This window comes from Lycorma delicatula, chromosome 3 (assembly GCF_047948215.1).
Source record: "Lycorma delicatula isolate Av1 chromosome 3, ASM4794821v1, whole genome shotgun sequence".
Classification (NCBI taxonomy): Eukaryota; Metazoa; Arthropoda; class Insecta; order Hemiptera; family Fulgoridae; genus Lycorma; species Lycorma delicatula.
The window spans coordinates 37071659-37094309 of NC_134457.1; the positions used below are offsets into that span (position 1 = coordinate 37071659).

Sequence of the window (22651 nt, forward strand, 5' to 3'; positions counted from 1 at the left end):
TGTTTCATTTTTCCCTATTATCTAGCCTTGAAATATGAGTTACACTATTGTGTATAATTTTGTATTTTTTTTTTTATTTCAGTTAAATGATGTTTCATCTCTCCTTCGCCAGTTGTCATTTACTTTTACAAAAAATATACCATATATAAAATATTTACTGGTTGTCACTAAATTTCTTGTGGTATCAAATAGTGAACTGTTATGGGCTGGAGAACCTTCAACAACTAATTTTGCTATACATAAATTATCATCTGTCATTCGCTTTGCTGTTCATCAGTTTTCTTGGGGTAAGCATTTATAATTCATATTATATATATCGTAGATATATGTATATTGTGATCAATATATATATATATATATAGTGGTGGATTGGTAGCATTTCAGCTTTCATGTTAAAGGTCCCAGGTTCAAATCCTGGTCAAGAATGACATTTTTCATATGCTACAAAATTTAATTTCCACATCCCTGCAGACAAGCTAGAGTTTTATTTGTGGAACTAATTTAACAGGAAAAAAAAAACAAAATAATAGCAGCAATTGCCTTGTTTTTTTTCTTGTCATTTTTACATACTAATATTGTTAACTTGCACTGGAAAATACAATAGTGTACCTTTGCTGGTACTGTTGTAATGCTGGTAACAACAGTTCTGAGTTCAAATCCTGGTATGGCATGGTATTTTGTTTTCACATGCTATAAATTTAATTTTTAATCATCTGATTTTTGCCTGTAATTGGAATTTTTCCAAAAGCTCTTGGATACAGTGAACTGTATGCAGAGCATGCATTGTCATAAATGATGAAAATCCAGAAGTCACACCACTTGTTTTGGATTGCACTCTACAGCTTTTTTATGATCTCACAATAAACTTCTGCGTTTATTGTAGCACGACAAAAATTACCTCTTTCTTGTTCAAGAATACTGTTGTTCTGAAACAGTTTTAGAACCCAGCAAGAGCAAAACTTATGGTAATCCAACTTGTTTGTCACAACTTCATGTAAAAGACAAAAATTTTCTAAAACTAAAATGAAAGCTGTGCAATGGTAAAGTGCTTATTAGCATGAATCTCTTCATCAACCTTTGCTACCAGTTTGTCAGGCAGAACACTAGGCTGGCTGCATCGTTTTCATCAAAATTTGAGTGGCCATTTTTAAACATGATTCACCACTGCCTCACTGCACCTTCACTCATCTTTCCCATAAACATCATATAGTTCCCATTAAATTTCAATGAGTTTGTAGTTTTCTTGTCAAAAGAAATCTGATAATTGATTTCACTTCACAGCTGGAAGGATTTACTTTTGCCGAACACACTTTAAACACTTGTAAAAAATTAGCAAGATGTGTCATAGTCATTTCATTTAGTACAGCTTGTTGGGTACTGATTAAAGCTAGCAATGACAACCAAGACGGCGCTGCTACCCCCACTCCTTCTCAAACAACAGCTGAATGTAAGTTATTCTCTAGATTGTCCATGTATTTTGTCATTTTACTCTTTTACATTGTACATTATTGGCCCAATCCATTTCAAATCTCACAATAAAAATAATTTTGGTTGCTGAACACTTTTTGTCATAATATATTTACCAGGGGCTAGTAGTACCTTTATGAATGAAAAATTATAATTAAAAATTTTTTTATAGAGATTCTTTCTTTTTCTCTGATTCTTTTTTTGAAACATGAGAAATTTACAAAAACACATACCCAAGATGCAATTTTTTGACATAAATGTAATTAGGGTCAATCCGTATCAAATTATACAGCCATTTTTGCTCAACATTTTTTTATTTTTATAAAAGTGTTTTTTAGGAAACCTCTGTATCTATATGAATGTAAAACTATGATCAAAAAATTTGGAGGATTATTCTTTTTTTTTTGGCAGCCGTTTTTTGTTTGCACAGATTACTTGTTTTTCACGAACAATGTGGCTTGTGAAAAACCATGTAACTCCCTTATTTGTAAAGATATGGTAATTTAAAAACCAGAATGTTCAGTATGAAATTGTCTAAAATTGTTTAAACTATTTTCTTATAAGTATTAAGGAAGTTGCCAATAAAAAATATATGTATATGAAATGAATTTACAATTAAAATTCAGTTTTCAAGACCAGTATTTTTCATGATGAAAAAGAGTCTTACATGTCAAAATTATCTTATAACGTGTCTTAGAACTTAAGTCTCATCCAGGAGATGTATGTCCTTTTTTTCCTAGAGGCCTTCAAATATGGCCGATCGGCTGTTTTTAACAATTTTCAGTGCCTTATATCTAAACAGGAACATAGTGAAAAAATTTGAAAATTTTACAGTTAACACTTCTTCCAAACATAAACATGCTGCATAGATTTGATCACTGAGACTTACCTACTTCAGGAGTTACAGAGCACCAAATTTGGTTGAAAATGTTCAAGTATTTTCACACTTTAAGATTGTGGCAATAAAATTGTAATATCAGTATATTAGGTATTTTTTAATAATAAAACAAATTTCATTCCAATAGTATATGATACAAGTTTATTGTACAAAGACCATGAAATTGTTAATATGTCATAGCATAAAGAATAAAGGCCATTAATATTGTTTAGCTAAAAGTGATGGTGGACAAATCATAATTTTAGTATTTCCTTAAAATATTAAAAATTGATGAGATTTCACTGCACAACTTCTCTGATATATTATATGTTCTTCCAGTCGTGGCTGTTATTCTAAGTAAGTAATTTTTCTCAAAACATTCTTTACAGGAACCCAAACAATATCTTCTTTTTTTTTTTGTAACTGAAAAGATGATTTGGGACCTGATGGATGGAAAATTGAACCAGAACATTGTTGTTTTCTTCTTTTTTCTCCTTCACTCTTCCAATCCACCATTTAACATCATAGATATAAGCAATGTTGTTGTCTTGGATTCCTAAAGAGTTTGTGTTAGTAAACAGAATATATATTTGATGGTATCAAATTTCTCTGATCTTGATATAGGATAACATCACTTACAGGAATGAATCGATGGTAATTTCTTGTACCTTTTACTTGTAAGCAACATTCAAACCTTTGTTTAAGTTTGTCCTCTGTAGCCTATATTTCTTTTGATGGGACAAATATATATTTTACACCTGTCATTTTATCATTGTAAAATTTAAACATATTTAAAAATTTGGAGTCAAAATATGGTTATTGTATGGCCTTTGCAGGCTTGCCCTTGTCACTTTTCGCTTGGTTGTGCCTCCAATTCCATCACAACAGTTCTTGCCATGAGAAGCAAAGAAGTTCCACTCCAAAATTGATGAAGTTCTTATTTTTATATTGGCTACTAGCACCTTCGCTAAAATGTATTAATTTTGTAACATCAGGTAACACACTTTTAATCTCACTTATTAGTTGTCATTGAAAATTGTGTACAGCAGTAGTATTGTTAGAATGGCTCTCGCTTATTTATTATACATAACTTATGTATACTTAACAGCAAACTTGGACTGAAGTAAAATACAAATGCATGCAGAGAAGCCTGTGAGTTTTTCCAATGAAAGCTTTCAATTTCATCTTGAATGGTGAAGGTGTAATTTTCAGAAAAGTCTCCAATAATGAGACATTCACCATCATCAAGGTTTTCTTTGAGTTCCTTGAAATAATTGGATTGAACTTTGGAAATAAAGTGATGTGACTTTAAAGTCATGAGTTTGTCTGCCATTGAAATCATAAACTCATCACTTGGTTAGATTTGTATAATGAGCCCTATCAGTTTGCACCCACTGTTTGAATGGAATTTTGTCTGGCAAATTATCAATATTCTGAAATAAAATTTCCTGTACAGTTTCTGGCCCAGGTCAATCTTTACAGTCATTCAACATACACTCTTCTTTTTCAGTCACATATAAACTTCTGGGTGTCCAAAGAGTCAAAATAAAGGTTGATACAAAATTGGGTTTCCCCCTTCATTCAACATACACTCTTCTTTTGACAAGGAGGTCAATCAAATCTCTGTAACTTACATTAAGCTTAGCTCTCTCCGTCATCAATTTAGTATTTTGATGATATTTGCAGACACAGACATTGTGCATACTAGATGAACCTGGCAGAACACTATTTTGGCCACAAAGAACAAAACATTGACCAGCCTATTTTGTGGTCAGGGTATTTTAGCTTATATAGACTGAAGAGCTCATTTAGGGAGATCAAGATTAATCACTTTTGTTTATGTAATGTTGTTTATAAGTGTTGAAACATATTCTTTCTTCCCTGGACACAATCGACTATTTTCATCATCTTCGCAAAATAAAATTACACTCTTAATAACCTCTTCACTGATCTTATTACCTTGAATTTTTTAAAAATGTTATAGAATATTTTGATCCTTTACTAATTGCCTTGTCATGTTTACTAGATGATGAGACACACCAAATTCTTCAACAATTTTATTTCTTGACCATGAATTTGACAAAAGGCTAGTAATTTTGATTTTATCATCTTTACTAGCCAATTTACATTTTTGTTTGAGTTTTACAATCAGACTTTCATACTCATTTACCTATGTGCTACAACTAGGCTGATTTTTTCTTCAAAATCTGTGCCAGATGAGGTTTCCAATTTTAGTTTTACAGCAGACATGATTTTCTCAGTTTTTTCTGTAGTGCAGAATGCCTTTGTTCTTTATTTAATTTCATTATTTTACAGATAGGACAGAGTTCTATGTTTCACATACTGAGCTAATCTTTGCAAAGTTGTTTCCTCAATGTGTTCATATGCTTCAGGAACAAATTCATCTTCATGTTTGCTAGGAACGCTTACTGATTTGTTATTAAAAAGTTTTGAAGCACATGTTGGGCAAAGAGCTTTACCAGGTATTAAATTTACATTAAAATTTGTTGGCTTAGAGAGATGCTCAAGAAGTATACTACACAAGCCATTTTTTACTGTTTTTTTTTTTTTTTTTTTTTTTTTTGAGTTTTTAAGGGATCACGACATTTTCTTCCAAATTTGTGATTGAACTTTTCTAATTATTTAAATTTACGGTAATGACAAATATTTTTAATTTCAACAGAAATTTTTATCTTAATGGTTTTGTTCTGGCAAATCATTAATACTAATTACCTCTTCAAGGACTGGCTTATTATCTTGTTTATGATACAGTTCATTTATTACTTCACCCATTAAAGTTTGTAATAAATGATTAACTGGTATACATAAATATATCCTAAAGGCCTAAACAAAATAACTATTAAGAATTTTAAAAGAAAGAAACCTTAAATAAAATCAAAGCACATGTCACTCAACCAACTCAACTACTCAACTGAAGTCAACCCACTTATGCCAAAGGTTTTGTGTGGTGAATGTAGGAGGGGGGAGTTTCATTTCTCAACAAGCTCAGGCATGAATCTCCTGTGTCTACAAGTCAGTAGGCTTTATTCCAAGTTATAATAAAAATAGTGTTTTTTGGCCTACAATGACTATATGTATTTTTTAACTTTGTGAGCTTGAGTTGTAATACATAAGCCAGCGCATTATAAAAATTAAGTACTTATAGTTAAATTAGAATATTTTATCATAAATATTTTTACCCTTAAACAATCAAAACATAGGGTTTTATACTTATATACTTTTTTCTTTTTAGTCATCTAGAATTATTATTAAATCAAATTTAAGCTTATCTAACAATAAATAGAGAGGCTCTGGTTGATAAAGACATAAATGAGTACATGCCTATGTACTCAGCACATTTTCAACCAACTTTTGGTGCTCTGTAACTCCTGAACTAGGTAAGTCTCGGTGATCAAATTTATACAGCGTGTTTATATTTGGAAGAAATGCTACCTGTAAAGTTTTAAATTTTTTTTACTCAGTCCCTGTTTTGATATAAAGCACTGAAAATGGTGGAAACAGCCAATCGAACATCTTTGAAGGCCTCTAGGAAAAAAAGGACCTAAGTCTCCTGGTTGAAACTTAATTTCCAAGCCACATTATAAGACAACTTTGACAGGAAAGAATAATCAATATAAGACTCTTTTCCTTCATGAAAAATACTTGCTTTGAAAATTGAATTTTAACTTTAAATTCATTTTATATACTAATTTCCTTAATATTTTAAGAAAATAGTTTAAACAATTTTAGACAGTTTCATGCTGAACATTCTGGTTTTTAAATTATCATGATATTTTTGTAAATAAGGGAGTTACATGGTTTTTTGCAAAACATGTTATTTGTGAAAAACAAGTAATTGTGCAAACAAAAAAGGCTGTCAAAAAAAAATTCCTCAAAAACTTTGATGACAGTTTTACATTCATATAGATACAGAGGTCTAACACTTCAACACTTCATAAAAATTAAAAATGTTGAGCAAAAATGGCTCATGCCAAATATTGTCTTTCCATGGATTTAGTATGTATTTTTGTAAATTTTTATATTTCATTGCTCATGAATTTGTGCATTGTATTTCCTAGGAATGCATTAACTGTGGTTAATGAGATCCGATTTTAAATACCATACTGTTAGGATACATTTCAGTTGGTTATAATATTTTTTAGTAGTTTTTTAACCATTATATAATTGTATGTATATTTATTTGAAATTTGTTATTTTATATGTGTTTGTAATTGTAATTGTTTTTCTTTTTTGCAGATGATTATAATGAACAATGTGAAATACAGAGAATGTTATTTGAAATAGGGACTTGTGCGAGTCAGTATTATTGTAATCTATTACTTCCAAATTATGCGTATTTACATCTTAAAGAGGAATTAATTATTGCTCAGAAACTTGCATTGCCTCTTTGGTAACAGAATTCTGTTATTATGATATTATTTATTATATATTATATATTTTTAATTACATCAGATTGCTGTTGTCCCTGAATGTATGTGTTTATTAATTACTGATTTTATGAAGTAAGGATATCAAACTTTTCATCTCAGTTCTACACTTGCATCAGGATTTATACAAATTTGAAAAAAACAAAGCATGATAAGTTTTTATTACATATTAAAAAATGTTTAAGTTTTGTAGTCACTTGTGATCTAGAAACTTTTACTTTAAAAAAAATCATATTTTCTTCATCCTTTTTTTTATACCAATGATTTATTTATCCTTTCTTTAGGTGTGTTGATATTATTTGTTTAACGGTTTTCCTTTATTCTGTAATTTGATTTCTCTGTTTAGTTTAATAGCCTAAATGTTTAATAGTTTAAATGTTGTCTACAGGGTCAAAAAGTTCTGAAAGTATTAAAAATTTTAAGTCGTAGTTCAAAAAATTTAATGTAAAATTTTGTTATTGGTTATGGAAACTAGATTCTTTGCCTAAAATTAAATTATAGTATTACAATGTAAACCAGGAATGTTTGTTTATTAATAAATGCTACATATTATTAAACTATGCCATATCAAAAATGAAGTTGTTATAATGGAAAGCCCCTATTAGCATTAGTTAACACTATTTTCCACATTTCAGAAAGACTACAGAAAACTTCTTGATTATATATTATTATTATTATTATTATTATTGATTATTATTATTATTTATTTATTAAGTGTTGCGTTTTTGAAATTTTATTCTCAATATAGTTTTCTATCGTAGTAAAAAAGAATTTTCAGTATCACTTCAATTTTGCTCTTCATTTTTTTTTTATCTGGGACTATTAAGATTACAAACTTCCACTGCACTGGCTGAGTCTTACTAAATCCTTTATCAAACTTTTTCATCATCAGTCATTATGGTGATAAGGAAGTCAGAGTTACTGTTGATATAAACCATCTTGTACTGCTGATGTTAGTTTGAATCTATATTTACTCATTTGAGTACATATGTTTCATCCACTATTCATTGTCAAATCATTTTTTATAATTGCATATGCTGAACTTTCACTAATATTAATCATCAGCAATTTTTTGGATAATCTTACACAGGTATATCATGATCTTTTTCAGTTTTTAAAATTTTGTGTTAGTTATTGGTTTAGGTTTTAGTTATTAATTTTGGCTCACGTTATTCTAATCTAATTGTACAGTTGGTTAGATTCAGAAGAAGGTTCATCTTCGTTTGTTATGACAAGTTGAATATTTTCAACTATAACATCTAATTTCCACATAATCATTTCTTCTTCATCAAAAACATGCTTTAAGCAATTTCCCTTTTTTTCAATAATACCTGAAAAATACATTTGATTAGTATTTTTTTATATCCTTTATTAAAAGTCACATTATTTGAATCTTTGAAAGTTAAGTTTTAACTCATAATGATAAGGGTAACTTTTGTTTTACTATTTTTTCCTGAAGATGTTTGTTGTAATTTTGCTTGTGCAAAGAAACCAACTTTAGTAATTTCACTTCCAACATAGTCTCATTAATAGAGACTCCCATAACAGTTAGCTATTTAATCATTTTTGGTTTTGTCAAATTATTAGTAGATAAAGTCTCCACTTTTACAGAATGGTATAGAGCATTGTCCATAACTGTTACACCATTATTATCTAATTTTTTTTTTTTTTTAATTGAAGTTAAACCATTCTTTACATTTTTTTTTATTCATATCTGTAAGGTAATCATTATCAGAACTGGATCCAAATATTCACAAGGCTCGTTTACGAAGCCTTTTTTGCTTTCAGTATGAATGATAAAGAGCCTCAGTCTTCTCTGCTCTTCAGAGCAATATCTTCTCTAGATAGTAATTAATATCTTAACTGTCAAGTAGGTTACTTTTATGTTTTCTTTTTTCAGATTTGAAATTAAGCTTTAATATTTTAAACAAAGTTGTCTGCTTCAAGATAGTTGGTGATTAAGATTTTAATATTTTTTTGGTATTATAAGTCTTGGTATTACATTTCTAAAAAAAAAGAATTTGTGAACTTTTCTTCTTATTTCTCTCTACACATTCATCCATAGTATTATTAAATGTGGTTTTCTTTTAGGGTTTATGTTCAGCCAGAGACTTACACTATATGTGTCTTTTTTGCTCAGTAATGGAATGTATACTTTTAATGGAAACTCCTACTGCTAATAAAGTAGCAACTAAAGCTGCGATTTTATGAACAATATTGTATATACACCATTCAGGATTTTCTTCAAAGTTTTATAAAAATTTAAGATTATATTTCATTGGCTAATGTGGACTCTGGTTCCTTTTTTATTTGTTTTTACAAAGGATGACACTTTTAAACCCTATTCATAACTGTTAATATGAACAACTCTTAAAATATTGACACATAAATGAATTCAAAATAATTACGTTATTTATTGCATATATGAAGCAGAAAATAAATAAATGTACACATAGACACATGTGAATGTAATTGAATTTTACAATCAAAGAATATAAGTCAAGGTTTGAGATAAATTATTCAAACAATTTATATTAATTCAGAATTACAAATATAAATTTTGAATAAATTAGTAAATTTCTGTGAGAAATTTTATAATTATTTATATCTTGCAAAATATTTGTTTTCTTAAACTTTTTTCACCTTTTTTTTATTTTTAACAGGGTCATTGAATAAAATTATATATTTACTATTAGTTAACAGAATTCTTTTGGTTGCCACTACACAATATATCTACTTAATACACATACTGAATTTCAAGTGGTGTGTGATACTGTCTACTTTACAGGCCTATATATATGTTTTTTAGATTTTTATCAAATGAAGTAACTTTTTGTATTAATTTTTTTTTCATATGATTATAAAGCCAATAGGATTGCTGATGACAATATGTGTCCTTGTACAAAATTTGTCTGCATCTTTGGCAAAAAGATTTTGAATGCAGTATAGTTATAGAGGGTCTTTCAGAAAGAAAACCATGTTGTACCTCAAATATGAGTGGTTAAATGTCTTTCGTAACCTTAACATGTAGAATACATTCAAGTACCATAAACAGTGTGTTTAATATTGATATTGGAATTTAGTATTATTTTACTTGAAAGCATAATATTTGTCACCTGATTTAAATATTAGATTTGCTCTGGCCAATTTCAATCTTTCTGGGAAACAAGTTATCATTACATAAACAGAGAAAAAGTGGCTTACTTAAGAGGTTGAAAACATCCATTAATGACAAAAGATTAACATTGTGGTTTTCAACCACTTAACAGCAAGATGAGGATCATAGTGCCAAAATATATTTGATGTTGAAAGAAATGTATATAAATGTAATGATATGGTGACAAAAATGAATAGTATATATTTTAGAATAAATATTTATTCAATTTTTAAAATTTTTTATTTATTTTATTACAACTCTCATTGCTCAGATTCATTAATATAATTATCTAGGATTGTGGATTAAATAAATAGAAAAATGTCGCAGAAAATTATTAATTTGTTATTAATAGTTCAATCCATTGCGTGTACAAATTTACTGTTTAAATAGAACAATTGATTTTGCCATTACATTGTGGGATAACTTTTTCCTCCTATAATTTGAACATTAGACTTTGTATTGAATATTGCTGAATTTGAATTTTTAGAGGAGATGGTTTTTTCCTTTCAATCAATGAGCCTGAGACTTGTAAAATGAGCAGTTTTCTACTTGCGTAAGTCTGCAGATATGATCTGAATATTACAAATTTATATATGTTATAGAATTACAGCAAGTATAAACTCAAATTAAAATGTTAAATGTCAAATCTTTGTATATTTCCTGGTGCCTATATAATATGCATCATTTTATTTATTAATATGACTTGGACATGCTTTTACTATTATTTCAATAAGAAAGATGGGTGAAATTATTGATCAGTAATACTGCACTCTTGCCAGGAATTGAATGCAAGCCTGCTGATTTGGCTTGTTAATATATAATTATAAAAACTGGAATTACATTTTAATCATGAAGGGACTAGCCCCTCTGTTTAATGTTATCTGCTTCTTAGAAGATTAGATTTTTACTTTTTTCTGTTTGCAGGACATGCAGGTTATTAGTTTCATTATCTTGGATTGATGTGACTGTATATAAATTAGATGATTGTGAATTGAAATTACGTAGTATTGAAGTTATACTTGGTTTAAAGACTAAAATACAAGCTCAGTTGTTGAGTCCTATACCTGTATATAGTGATGGAGATGATGGCTATTACAGAAAGACAGATGATTTTTGTTTAAGATCAACATATAATATCAACAATGCCTCACCGATGTTATTTAAAGATGCTGGTGTTACTCTGTATTTAGAGGATACTGTATTCTCTGCTTGTAAAAATGTATGTTCCATGTGTATATTTGTTGACATTATTATTTTGAGGGCAACTGTATTATACATGAAAAATTCATATACCATTTCTGCAACATGGTTTAAATGTGAGTAATATTCTATTTTATTAATAGTATTTTTTGAATGCTTGTGCATACATGTATCCACAGCAACAGCAAGCAGTGACCATGAGTCAGCATGTTGAGCGGTGTTGCTGCTCCATGTTCATCAGGATCTGTCTTACTACATGCATAATAACTGCAATTTCACTATGGACCACAAGGTAGAAATAATCCAAACTTATAGCAATGAACCAACAATCTAAGTGAGGTGTTTTAGGTGTCACTTATGTTTTAATAGGGAAAGAACAGCACTAAAGGATGAACAGAAGTCAAGGTGACAAATTACATTTGTAGGGTTGTGTTCAATGAATTCATTCCAAGTTCAGCTTCTCATCTTTTTGCACCTATAATATCTCACCTTCTTGCAAAACTATAATATTCCAAAGCATTTGAAGATAATTATTTAATATAAAATCTGAACTGTGGATTGAGAGCAATTAGATCAACTGTGATAATGTTTGCTTTCATGCAGCTTAAAAAATATGAGTTTTTCAGCTGCAATTACATAAAGGTCACTCTCTGTACATACTAGATTTGACCCTATGTAACTTTTTCTTCTACAAGATAAAGTTGAAGATAAATGGTTGCCATTTTGACACTATTCAGACGATCTAGTGTGTAAGAAGTTGCATGATACACTTAAAGAGTTTTGTGACTTCTTCACAGTACTAAGAATGGGACAATGCTGGAACAATGTATTGTTCTATGAGAAATATACTTCATATGATAAGTTTAAATCAAATTTCTGTAAAGGTTTGTCTTTGAATTTTATGGCTGCTTGTCATAAATGATTTTAATCATTTATTATATTTATAAATTCTAACAGGTAAACAAAAAACAAAATTGGAACTGAAATAAAAGTAGGTGTATTAGAATGTATTTTTTGTGCTATATTTTAAAATGAAATCAGTGTTTCTTAATCTCAGATTTTTATTTATTACCCTTTAAAATATTGAGAAACTTCTTAAATAATAGAATACAAAAATATTAATAATAAAAATTACAATTAAAATTACTATCTTTATTTTGCAGACATTTATGTTTATTTTAATTTATTTTTTTCTTATTTCCCTTTTGTGTTTAATGAAGTCTTCTCTTTTTATTATCCAGTAGTAGTCAGTCATCATAGATTCATCCCAACTGCTTTGATAATGTTGTTCCATCTGCAGTATATCTTGGTGAAACCTTTCTTTTTGTTCATCGCTGATGTCACCCAAATTTAAAGGGAAAAAGTCCAAGTGAGAATGTAAAAAATGAATTTTCAATGACATTGTGTCACCTAAATTTTTGTAGTTCACTAAGAGTTCATTTATATGATATCATGGATTTCAGCTTTTTTGTTTCCAAGAAACCCCAATAACAACATCTTTGAATAACTTCCATGCTGCTAATTTTTTAGGATTCAGTTTGCTGTCAAATATATTTTCACGAATTAATTTTCTTATTTGTGGCACAATGAATATTCCCTCTTTTGATTTGGCTTAACTTAATTGTAAAAAAATCTCAGCTAAATATTTAAAGTGTCTCCAACTTTATCAAATGGTTTTACAAAATTCTTCATCAGGCCTAGTTTTATGTGTAGAGGTACTAAAACAATATGATCTGCTTCGACAAGGGGAATATTGACAACATTTTCCTTTCCTGGGTTAAACTGATTTCTTTTTGGCCAGTCTTTAACTGTGTAGTGTTTATCTATGGCCTGAATATCCCACAAACACAAGAAGCGCATTATGTTGTAAAGCCACTCTGGAAACCAAAAAGAAGCCCTATCACTTTCAAGTCAGCAATGATTTTCCATGAGTGTTCATCATACTTAATAGCTTTTTAAATTTTTGACATACTTTCTTATGCTTCTTTCATTCCTACAGCATGAGCTACCAGTATAGAAGAAAACTTATTTGAGTTATGCAACAACACTGCTTTTAAGCTTCTTTTTGATGAGTATAAATAAATGCTGATCATTAATAACGTATTCAATGTATATTCTTAACAACAGTAGGAGGACTAATAATTATATTCATATATATATCAAGAATTGCATCAAATGAAAAATTTAAACCAAGAACAAAAATTATTTCAATTTGATTAATATCAATACTAATTACTATAATAGTAAGCAAACTAGACCCAACCATAGTTCAGACATTAGCCCCCTAACATCATGGCAGGAACAAATTAAACCATCTCTCCTACAGTATTAAAGTAAATTTTCATTTCAATTTCTATTAACTAAAATTTTAGTATCCTTGTTTATTAAGTTACAAATTAGCTCTCTCAGTTCTGCTTGTGTGATGAGGTGAGGCTCAGTATTTGATTCTTCTGGAATGTAATTAATATTTATTGAAGTTGAGGATTCATTGGTTGAGCCTTCTGGGAATCAGAAATGTCTTTCCAAGAAGTTGGAGCAATCAGAATTGATAAATCAACATCATGAAGTACTGGTCTCAGAGCTGAATGAACATCTGTGTGTGCAATACTGCTTTTATTGTTTGAATTAAAACCAGTAACATTTGTTAAGCAAAAATAGTGGTGAAATCATAGCTACACCAAAAGGCAAATTCCTTTTTTTTCCCTTATAACCAGTGGGTTAGTCTAACATAGCCCTTGATGCCTGTGACATATGGAGTCCAGGATTTGGTCTCCTAAAGGTCAAAATAATGTTTATAAGCAGTTTTCAGCAGATTTGATAATGGTTTTCATTGACTTTTTATGGTTAATTCTCCACAAACATCAAAAAATATTTGGAGAATTTTTACAAGCTCGATTTTTATTTATTGTAAAATTCAAAATGTTTTAATGAATGAGAGTAAATTGAAATATTATAGAAATACTTCCTTAATTATAAAAATAATTAAGTATTAATTTATAAATAATTACTCAAAATACTTCATAAAATTGTTTCACAATAGAGTCCAATAAAACATAGCGCGAAACACACGCGTACACAAGTTAACAAATCTTGATATTAAATAAAATGAGCTGAACTCATTTGGAAGAAAATTTCATCACGTTAAATTGTTAATTGCTTGATTCGCTGTCATGTCTATACCATGTCTGGCTTGACATGAAATGACATCATTCAACTGTTATGTATCAATTCTATATATTCTACAGCATCCATCACAAATAAATCAGATGTGAATAAGCAATAAGACATCTAGACATACAAACTTATTTGTATTGTTTGTTCCATGAATGATGAAACAAATAAATTTAAGGGGTTGAAACTTAAGAACGTTATGTGATGGGTTGTTTCGGAATACTAATATTCAGATATTACTAATACTAATATTCAGTTTCGGAATATTCAGATTCAGGTTATAAAGTACTATATAGAACACCTTCTCCCTTTTCAGATCAAACTTTTACATTGACCAGTGTTATTTCAAGAAATTACTCATTCTTACTGTCAATTTTTTTCTTAATTCTATTTTTAATTAGGTCCTTGTTCTACTTGTGCATTGGTATTCGGAAACACCAATCTAAACTCTTTTTGCATAAATAATTCTTGCAAAAAATCACTGTGATAAAATAATTTTTTTTTTGAACTGCCTCTGAACCTATCTGCCTTCCTACCTCCTTCATGGACTCTACACTACCAACAGCAGTTCAAGTATATGTAATAGTTAAGCAAGTTTAACATTCCTAAGAAAATTGAATTTTTTTTAATTGTATTATTACTGTATTAAAATTACTTTTCCTTTTTTTTTACAGATGCTAGGAAACAAATTCATAATTTAAGCCTAAGACGAGATGATGATATTCTGATGTTAAAAGATTGGCTGGTTAGTAGAGAAGCTATGTTATACCTTCATTATGCTGTTTTGTTAGATTTTAAAAACGATTTTCATAGAGCTTTGAAATATTATAAAAAATCAAAGAAATGTTTTGAATCTGGTGCTTCTCAGTTATATACTCACGCTGTTACTTCAGCTGATATTGAATTAGGATGTATAAATTTGGAATTAAAAATGTGTAAAGCGTTTAGAGGTAAGTTGTATTTTATTTGGTTAATTTTCATTTTACCAGATCAATAGTAATTTATGTAATTATTTGTATTAATTTATTATTATAGTAATTTATATGTAATTTATGTAACTTTTATTTATTTAGTAAACTTTGTGCTACAACACTTATGGTCTTTGGCTTCCAAAATTCCAAACCACCTGACTCCATTCTGAAGTTTCTCTGTAAATCTTTCTTTGACCTAGGTTTTATTTTTCCTTCTGGGTTCTCATCTAGATTCTTTTCAATGCTTGTCATTTGGTAGCCCCAGCAAATGGCCCACCCATCAGATATGTTTTTTTATATCGGAGTTACAAAATTGCATTCCCCATATACTTTTTTTTCTAAAGGGCCTTAATTTAATATAATTTTTTTATTAATGTTATTAGAGTTAAATCAGCAAGTACTTTAAGAGTCATGCAAGGTTTTTTTTTAAATCAAAAATCCTATTTTCATTGTAAACATATAGTTTATTAAATTAAAGATAATGTTATCAATTTTAATATATTAGTAATTACATTCCTTAAACCTTTTAGTGGTGTTTTTTTTAATTCTTTAAAAAAAGAAAAGAAAAAGATATTCTATTGTTGTTTTCATTTAATTAAAAAAATTTTATTTTAATTTTCTTATATATATGTATATGAATGTTTGTTTGTCCCGTATGCATTCCTATACAATTCATCTGATCGCAATGAAACTTTGGTGAGTTGTGCGCGCCTGCAAAGATTTCTGAATTAAGTTTAGACACGCTAGGTGGCACTGGGGTCAAGATATTTTGAAAAGTTGTATTTATGGTCTAATTTGGCTCATATTCAGAATATGTGTTATTTACATGGAAAGAAATACCTCTGCAAAAAAATGGACCTGCTAGATGGCGCTGGGGTTGAGGTATTTGGAAAAATTGCATTTATGGTACAATTTGGCTCATATTCAGAATATATATTAGTTAATGTAAAAAGAAATATTTTTGTAAAAAATAGACCCGCTAGGTGGTGCTGGGTTGAGCTATTTAGAAAAATTGTATTTATGGACTGATTTGACTCGTATTCAGAATATATATTAGTTATGTGAAAAGACTTTTGCAAAAACTATACCTGTTAGGTGGCGCCGGTGTTGAGATATTTACGAAACATCAAAGAAATATACAAACAGACATTCTTCTGCTATATGTATATAAAAGGCATTGTTTGTATGTGGGACTGCTATAGATTAAAAAGCTACTGGATCGATTTATGCACGGAATTTTTGTAAAATGGTCCGCGTTGTCTAGAGAAGGTTTAAAGCTATTGATATCCTCAATCTGACCAATAGAAAGAAATTTGAGGATATTTTGAACTGACTACTGTGTTTAGAGAGTAGTTTGAATTAAATCCGGTAGGTAGTGTTGTTTTGACAATCGGATTTATTTACAATCTGACTTTTATAAAGTGAAAGATTCAATTTTGTGAAGTTTCATAATGCCTAGTTTTTTAATGTTTTATCAAACTTTCAATTGTGTTCATTTAATATATACTCAAATCTAACAATAGTGAAGCATTGCCGGGTCTGCTACTGATTATATATAAATTGTTCATAAAGTAGTCCACTATCTTTTGAATAAGAAATTATGGATGTAATTATATGAATCACAGTTAACATTGTTACAGTTTTTCATGTTATCATCAACCAAAACATTTTATATTTATTTTTTGTAAGCAATATTTTCATGCTTTATAAAAAAACTACTTAATTAATGGCAAAATATGAAATACTAAATCTCAGAATTCACTAAAAGAAACCTTGAAAAAATTAAGAAAACAATAAAAGCATGGTAGAAAAGGTAAACATAATCATAAATGATGATTTTTTAAAATAATTTTCAGTCATGTGAAGGGGTATTTGTTTTTAACAAAACTATCATATAATTGATCTGAAGGGGAAATTATAATAATCATAAAGAAACAACTGCTGGCAGTAAATAAGAACATTAAGAATGAAATAGCAGTTGAATTAAGGCTCACAACAAAAATTGCATTTGCAATATAATCTCTACAGCCACGATTATTAACATCTTGGCTGTGAAGTTTACCATTTTTTGCATTAAGTACTTTTATTACATTTAATTTACTTTCCTATTTGTTACTCGATCCTTATTCAGCCTAAATATACTATTAGCACTTTAAAACTTATATAGGGATCATATATGCTCTCTTGTTAAAGGTGGTTTAGGATCACAGTGGTGTATATAAGAGTTAAGTTATGAAATTCATAATATAGTAATATTTCATAATTTAACAAATAATTAATATTGTAATACTTCATAAGAATTATTATGAAGTAATAATAATAATTCAATTATTGTATCATCTTTTGAATTTGTTTTTAAATGAATTAATAAAAACCTTTATTTCCCTTGTACAAAATATGACTACAAAAAATTACAATATACTGTTAGGAAACATAATATCTGCAAAGGATAACCTGTGTGCAAGTACGAGCCACGTTATATAATATTTCTAAAAGAGAATATAATAATAACTAAATTATTTTTTTAATAAATAGTTGTAAATAAAAGTTCTTACAAATAAAAAATTAATTGTTAAAAATAGAGATCAATTAAAATTAAAACTTATTCTAGAAGACTCTAACAAATAAACACCCACACCCATACATTAATTCAACATTCTAGATTAATAATATCAAGAAGATACAAGAATATGAAGATGATGTAAATAATACTTATAGTGTTGTACACTTTTATTCTTATAATTACAAATTTACCCATTACAAGTTTGCTTTCCTTAGTTTGGATTTAGCTCTGTTAGGATTTTAAATATAAAACAAAACAAAAGAAAAAACTTTAGAATGATGGATTCGAGAATTAACTAATTTTGTATCATGTGGACAGGATGGCAAAAACATGTTTAGAATACTGATTTATACACATTATTTGTCATTATCCACTCATCTATTTCTTTAAGGAGTTTTTTTGTTAAACCCTGCTATACATAAATTTATCAAGAATAAGATTTATTAGTTTAGCAGAAATATACATGAATTGTTTTCTGCAAACTGATAGGTCATTTTAGAGTATTGCAAAGGTAATACTAGATGGCCTCAGATTATATGATGAATCACTGGTATTAAAGAGGTTTATATTTTTGTTAAAACATAAAACAATCCTTTTGACATAGAGCTGTCTCATTGTTAACACGTTAAATTCCTGGAGTAGGTCAGCTGTAGAGTAAATCTGGGCCTATTTAAGGCTGCTTTCATTAAGTGTTTTTGAACCACATATGCCTTATTAAAGTGCACATTTCTTGCCACACCCCATAAATATATTCCATACTGTAATATTAATCGGGTGGGTATATGCAAAATATATATTTCTAGCGATACTGTTATTTTTTAGTTTACTAATTTTGTGGAATTTAAGGATTAAGTATTTAATTCTTTTGCACATATTGTTAATGTGTGCATCCCATTTAAGTTGAAGGTCTATCCAGACGCCAAGATACTTTATTTTATTTACTTTTTCTAGTTTGGGAAACAGACATGGATTAAAAATTAGACTTTTGCAGTTTATTCAATGCATGTTTAAATTATTTAGGTTAGGAGGTTGACTACCGTGATTTGTAGGAAACGTCTTAAACACACTTTTTTTAACATTTAAAGTTAGTAGATGTTCAGCAAACCAAGCTTTGAACACCCCTAACACATTATTCACCTGATCTTATAATCTCATCCCATGAGGAGCCTGTGAAAATCAAGTCAGTGTTACCACTGAAAGATATATAATATCACAGTATTTTAGTTTTAGTAAGTTATTTATGTACAATAAGAATAAGATAGGGAATAAGAATGAGTCCTATGGTAGGCCGTATTCAGTCTTTCAAGTGCTATATGCTTGTATTGTAAGTATTTGCAAGTATTGTATTTGTAAGTATTTGCAATCTGTTTTTATTGTAACGTGTAAATAATTTATGAGGTAAGCCACATATTCCCGAACCATTTAATTTTTGTAGCAGCCTTGAATGTAGGACGGCGTCAAAGACTTTTATCAGATTAAAAAAACTACTATAGTTTTTTTATTATCCTTAAAGTTTATTAATATGGAGCCGATAAGGTAATTAATCGCATCTTGAGTGCATTTCTTTGGTTGAAATCCATATTAATTTGCATGAATTATGTTGAGATTACTTAAATATTTTTTCACTTGTGATTTGACAATTTTTTCCATAACATAGACCATTTAACAAGCTTATTGGTCAGTAATTTATGGGAATACAATGATCTCCTGACTTGAAGAGTGTGATATTAGCAATTTTAAATTTATTTGGAAACCACCCTACGGCAAAACATTTATTTGTTAATTCTCTAATAGACTTAGTTATATATGTAGAGATTTTTTAAGAGTGTGTTTTTAAAACTATCAATACCAGAAGCTGAATTATTTTTGAGAAGATTAATTATATTGATAATTTTGTTTTCATTTGTTGTAAACAGAAAATAAGAACCGTGAGTTGCTACATTCCCATCTGGTTTATCATTGTCATGTATAGCAGACATATTTACATTTAACAACTTTTCCACATATTCCTTACCTACTTCAACAAAATGGTCATTTAAAATTTCAGGCTCTACTTCTGGAATAATTTTTGTTTTTTTTTAATATTTAATAGTTTGTTTATACAATCCCACGTCTTTTTACACTTTCATTTAGCTTATAAAATTTTATTTTTATAATAGTCTACATTTTTAATTGGTTCACCTAAAAGATTTCTGTATTCTTTATATTTACCTTTTAAATTAGTATTGAAAGGTTGTTTGAGAAGAGTTTTGAATAATTTATCACTATTTCTTATTTAGACCAAGCCAGTAATTATACAGTTTTTTAAAAGTTTATATTTGTGTGTTATTTATTTTTTGCATGTTACATTTTTTTTGTCATAAGTCAGTTTAAACAAAAATCCCTTTTGGCACGCTGGAAAATGGAGGTAGATTTCACCGTTGCTAAGTAGGGGATAAAAAAGGCTTTACGCCTTAAAGTTAAGAAAAACTTCAAATTTACTCAATATGACAATGGTTGCGTATGAAAAACGTTTCACATGTTCAGTGTACAACAAGCCCCATCTTCTTACAATTACAGCAACATTTTGGTCATCCCTTGCCGTAAGGGTTAGTCATATCAAAAATTGTTTCAGACAAAAGTTTTAAGTAATGCTAAAGATCACCTTAAACCGATTCGATATGGTGCCCATTAAGGGAGGTATGGTTATTTTGGCTTCGAAACCCATTTTTTCCACCCCCTGGGCCAATGATTGATGTTATCAAAAAACTTTACTTGGATAAGTTTTAGGTCCTTATTCAAAGAATAGTAGGAACTTTAAACAAATTCAATATTTTACTTAATAAGTAAATTATAGTGATATTTTGTTTTTGGTTTTTAAAAGCCTCCTTATTTCCTCTCCCATGGTCCATTTTTGCTCATTAATAAACTCTATCAAGATTTTGGGTCATTATATTTTATATATCAATTTGAAAATAATTGGCACAAAATTACAACAGTTAATGTGTCTACACAAAAGTGAAATATATATATAAACTTGTGAACTGATGGTGGTTCTGGGGGATGTAAAACACGAAGATATGTTGAAATTTTCCAGAAGTCGAATCATGGTACCCATTACAATAGAAAATAGATCTTATTTATTATATTATAGATCTTATAAGAAAGCTAATAGAAAATTATATATTCAAAAATTACAATCGGAAAACGAAATAAATCATTTCTGACTTGATCTATGTAATATAAAATTATGATGTGGTCAATTAAGATTATAAGTATTTATTTATATGCTGGATATACCCTGTACCACATGCCATGAATTTTATAAAATGGTGCAGTACCGGTCACTCAGGTCCAGTACAAATTTAATCTTTAGAACTACTCAGTATGACATAAAACAATTAATGAATAGGATAGATGAAAATTCATTGCTACAAAGAAGGGGAGTTGAAAAGAGAATAGAATATGTCATCATAAATTCTCATACTGGACATACATAACCAGTATTGCAGCCAACTTGTTAAAAGTACATATTATTTACTGGATTTATTTTGGAAGCTACAAAAAGTATAAAGTGTAATTTACTTAATTTTTACTGGATTATATGAAATAAGATATTTATTTTACAGTTAAATCATATTAGTATTTTGTCAAAAAGTACTACTTTATTTTAAATGTTGATCAGAGTAGAAAAATTTTAAATCTTATTAAAATTTTTATCTACGTATTTCATAGATTGTGGTTTCATTATTTTACAGATACAGCTAAAACAGACTGCACCACGGATACAACAGGTTCATTACCAGTTAGTGTTTCCATAAAAACTCCTCCAATTTCCAAATTAACTGTATGTGTAACTCCATTATCTCATAAATGTGTTGAACAAAATAAGAGAATAATTACGCCCGGTGATATACCTCATCTATTTAAGGGCAAAAAATTGTTTAGTGATAATGATGACAGTGATAATGTTGATTCAAATAGTGAAGAAAATTGTACTGCAAAGCGTCAAGAGAAGTTATATAAAGGTAAACAGAAAGATAAATTACCATCATTTGTTTCAAAAATACCACCTTTGCATTTACCAGAAAATAAAATTGTTAATAGTCCTGTAAATGAAATTAAAGATATAATAAAATCTGTTTCAAAAATCGCTATTTATGATGATAGAAAACAAAACTTTAGAGACTCAACAGCAACAACATCATCAGCAACATCATCATCATCTTCATCTTTGTCAAAAATTCGAACTTCAAAAAGAACAACCAAGAATAATGAAAACAAAGAGAATAAGACTAAATTTGCTAAGCGTGTTTTAAGATCCTGTAACTAAAAGTAGTTGTTTATAATTACTCATTTAATGTTTATTTTAAGTAATTTTATTTCTCTTAATTTATTTTATTTTATTTTATATGTAATACCTGATTCTTATGTCGTATTTTATTTAATAGTTCAGCTTTTAAGAAAATTTCTATATGTTTTGTTTTATATTTTAATATATGTACAATTATTCATTAAAACTAATTTAAACTTGAATAAACGTATTTGTTTTTATATTGAAGTATGTTATTAATTCATTCACGTTTAGGTTAATTAAAGTAATTAAAATGTCTTTAATATTTCTATTTTTGAAATTGAAGTTCTGTTTGTATATTTATAAAAATACCATATTTTTTCATATATTTGAGTTTTATGTGGAATTGAAACAATTTTTTGTTATAATTTTGTCAGCTTTTTCCAATTTATCTGCGAGTCTCAAATAATGTCTTAAGTAACTGAATTATTATCGTAACGTAGGTTTCATGATATCTATATATT

The 22651-nt window shown here is 28.5% G+C and overlaps 1 protein-coding gene across 1 annotated transcript in view; it reads left to right on the forward strand.

The window, feature by feature from the left end:
- The window catches only part of LOC142321110 (uncharacterized), a 103827-nt gene extending 81440 nt beyond the window's left edge, over positions 1-22387 (forward strand). The window contains exons 14-18 of the mRNA XM_075359103.1: positions 83-287; positions 6602-6755; positions 10874-11265; positions 14995-15270; positions 21592-22387. Of these exons, the coding sequence (XP_075215218.1) occupies positions 83-287; positions 6602-6755; positions 10874-11265; positions 14995-15270; positions 21592-22166 (1602 nt within the window). The 3' untranslated portion in view covers positions 22167-22387. The remainder of the gene's footprint in view (positions 1-82; positions 288-6601; positions 6756-10873; positions 11266-14994; positions 15271-21591) is intronic.
- The last annotated feature ends 264 nt before the right edge of the window (positions 22388-22651 follow it).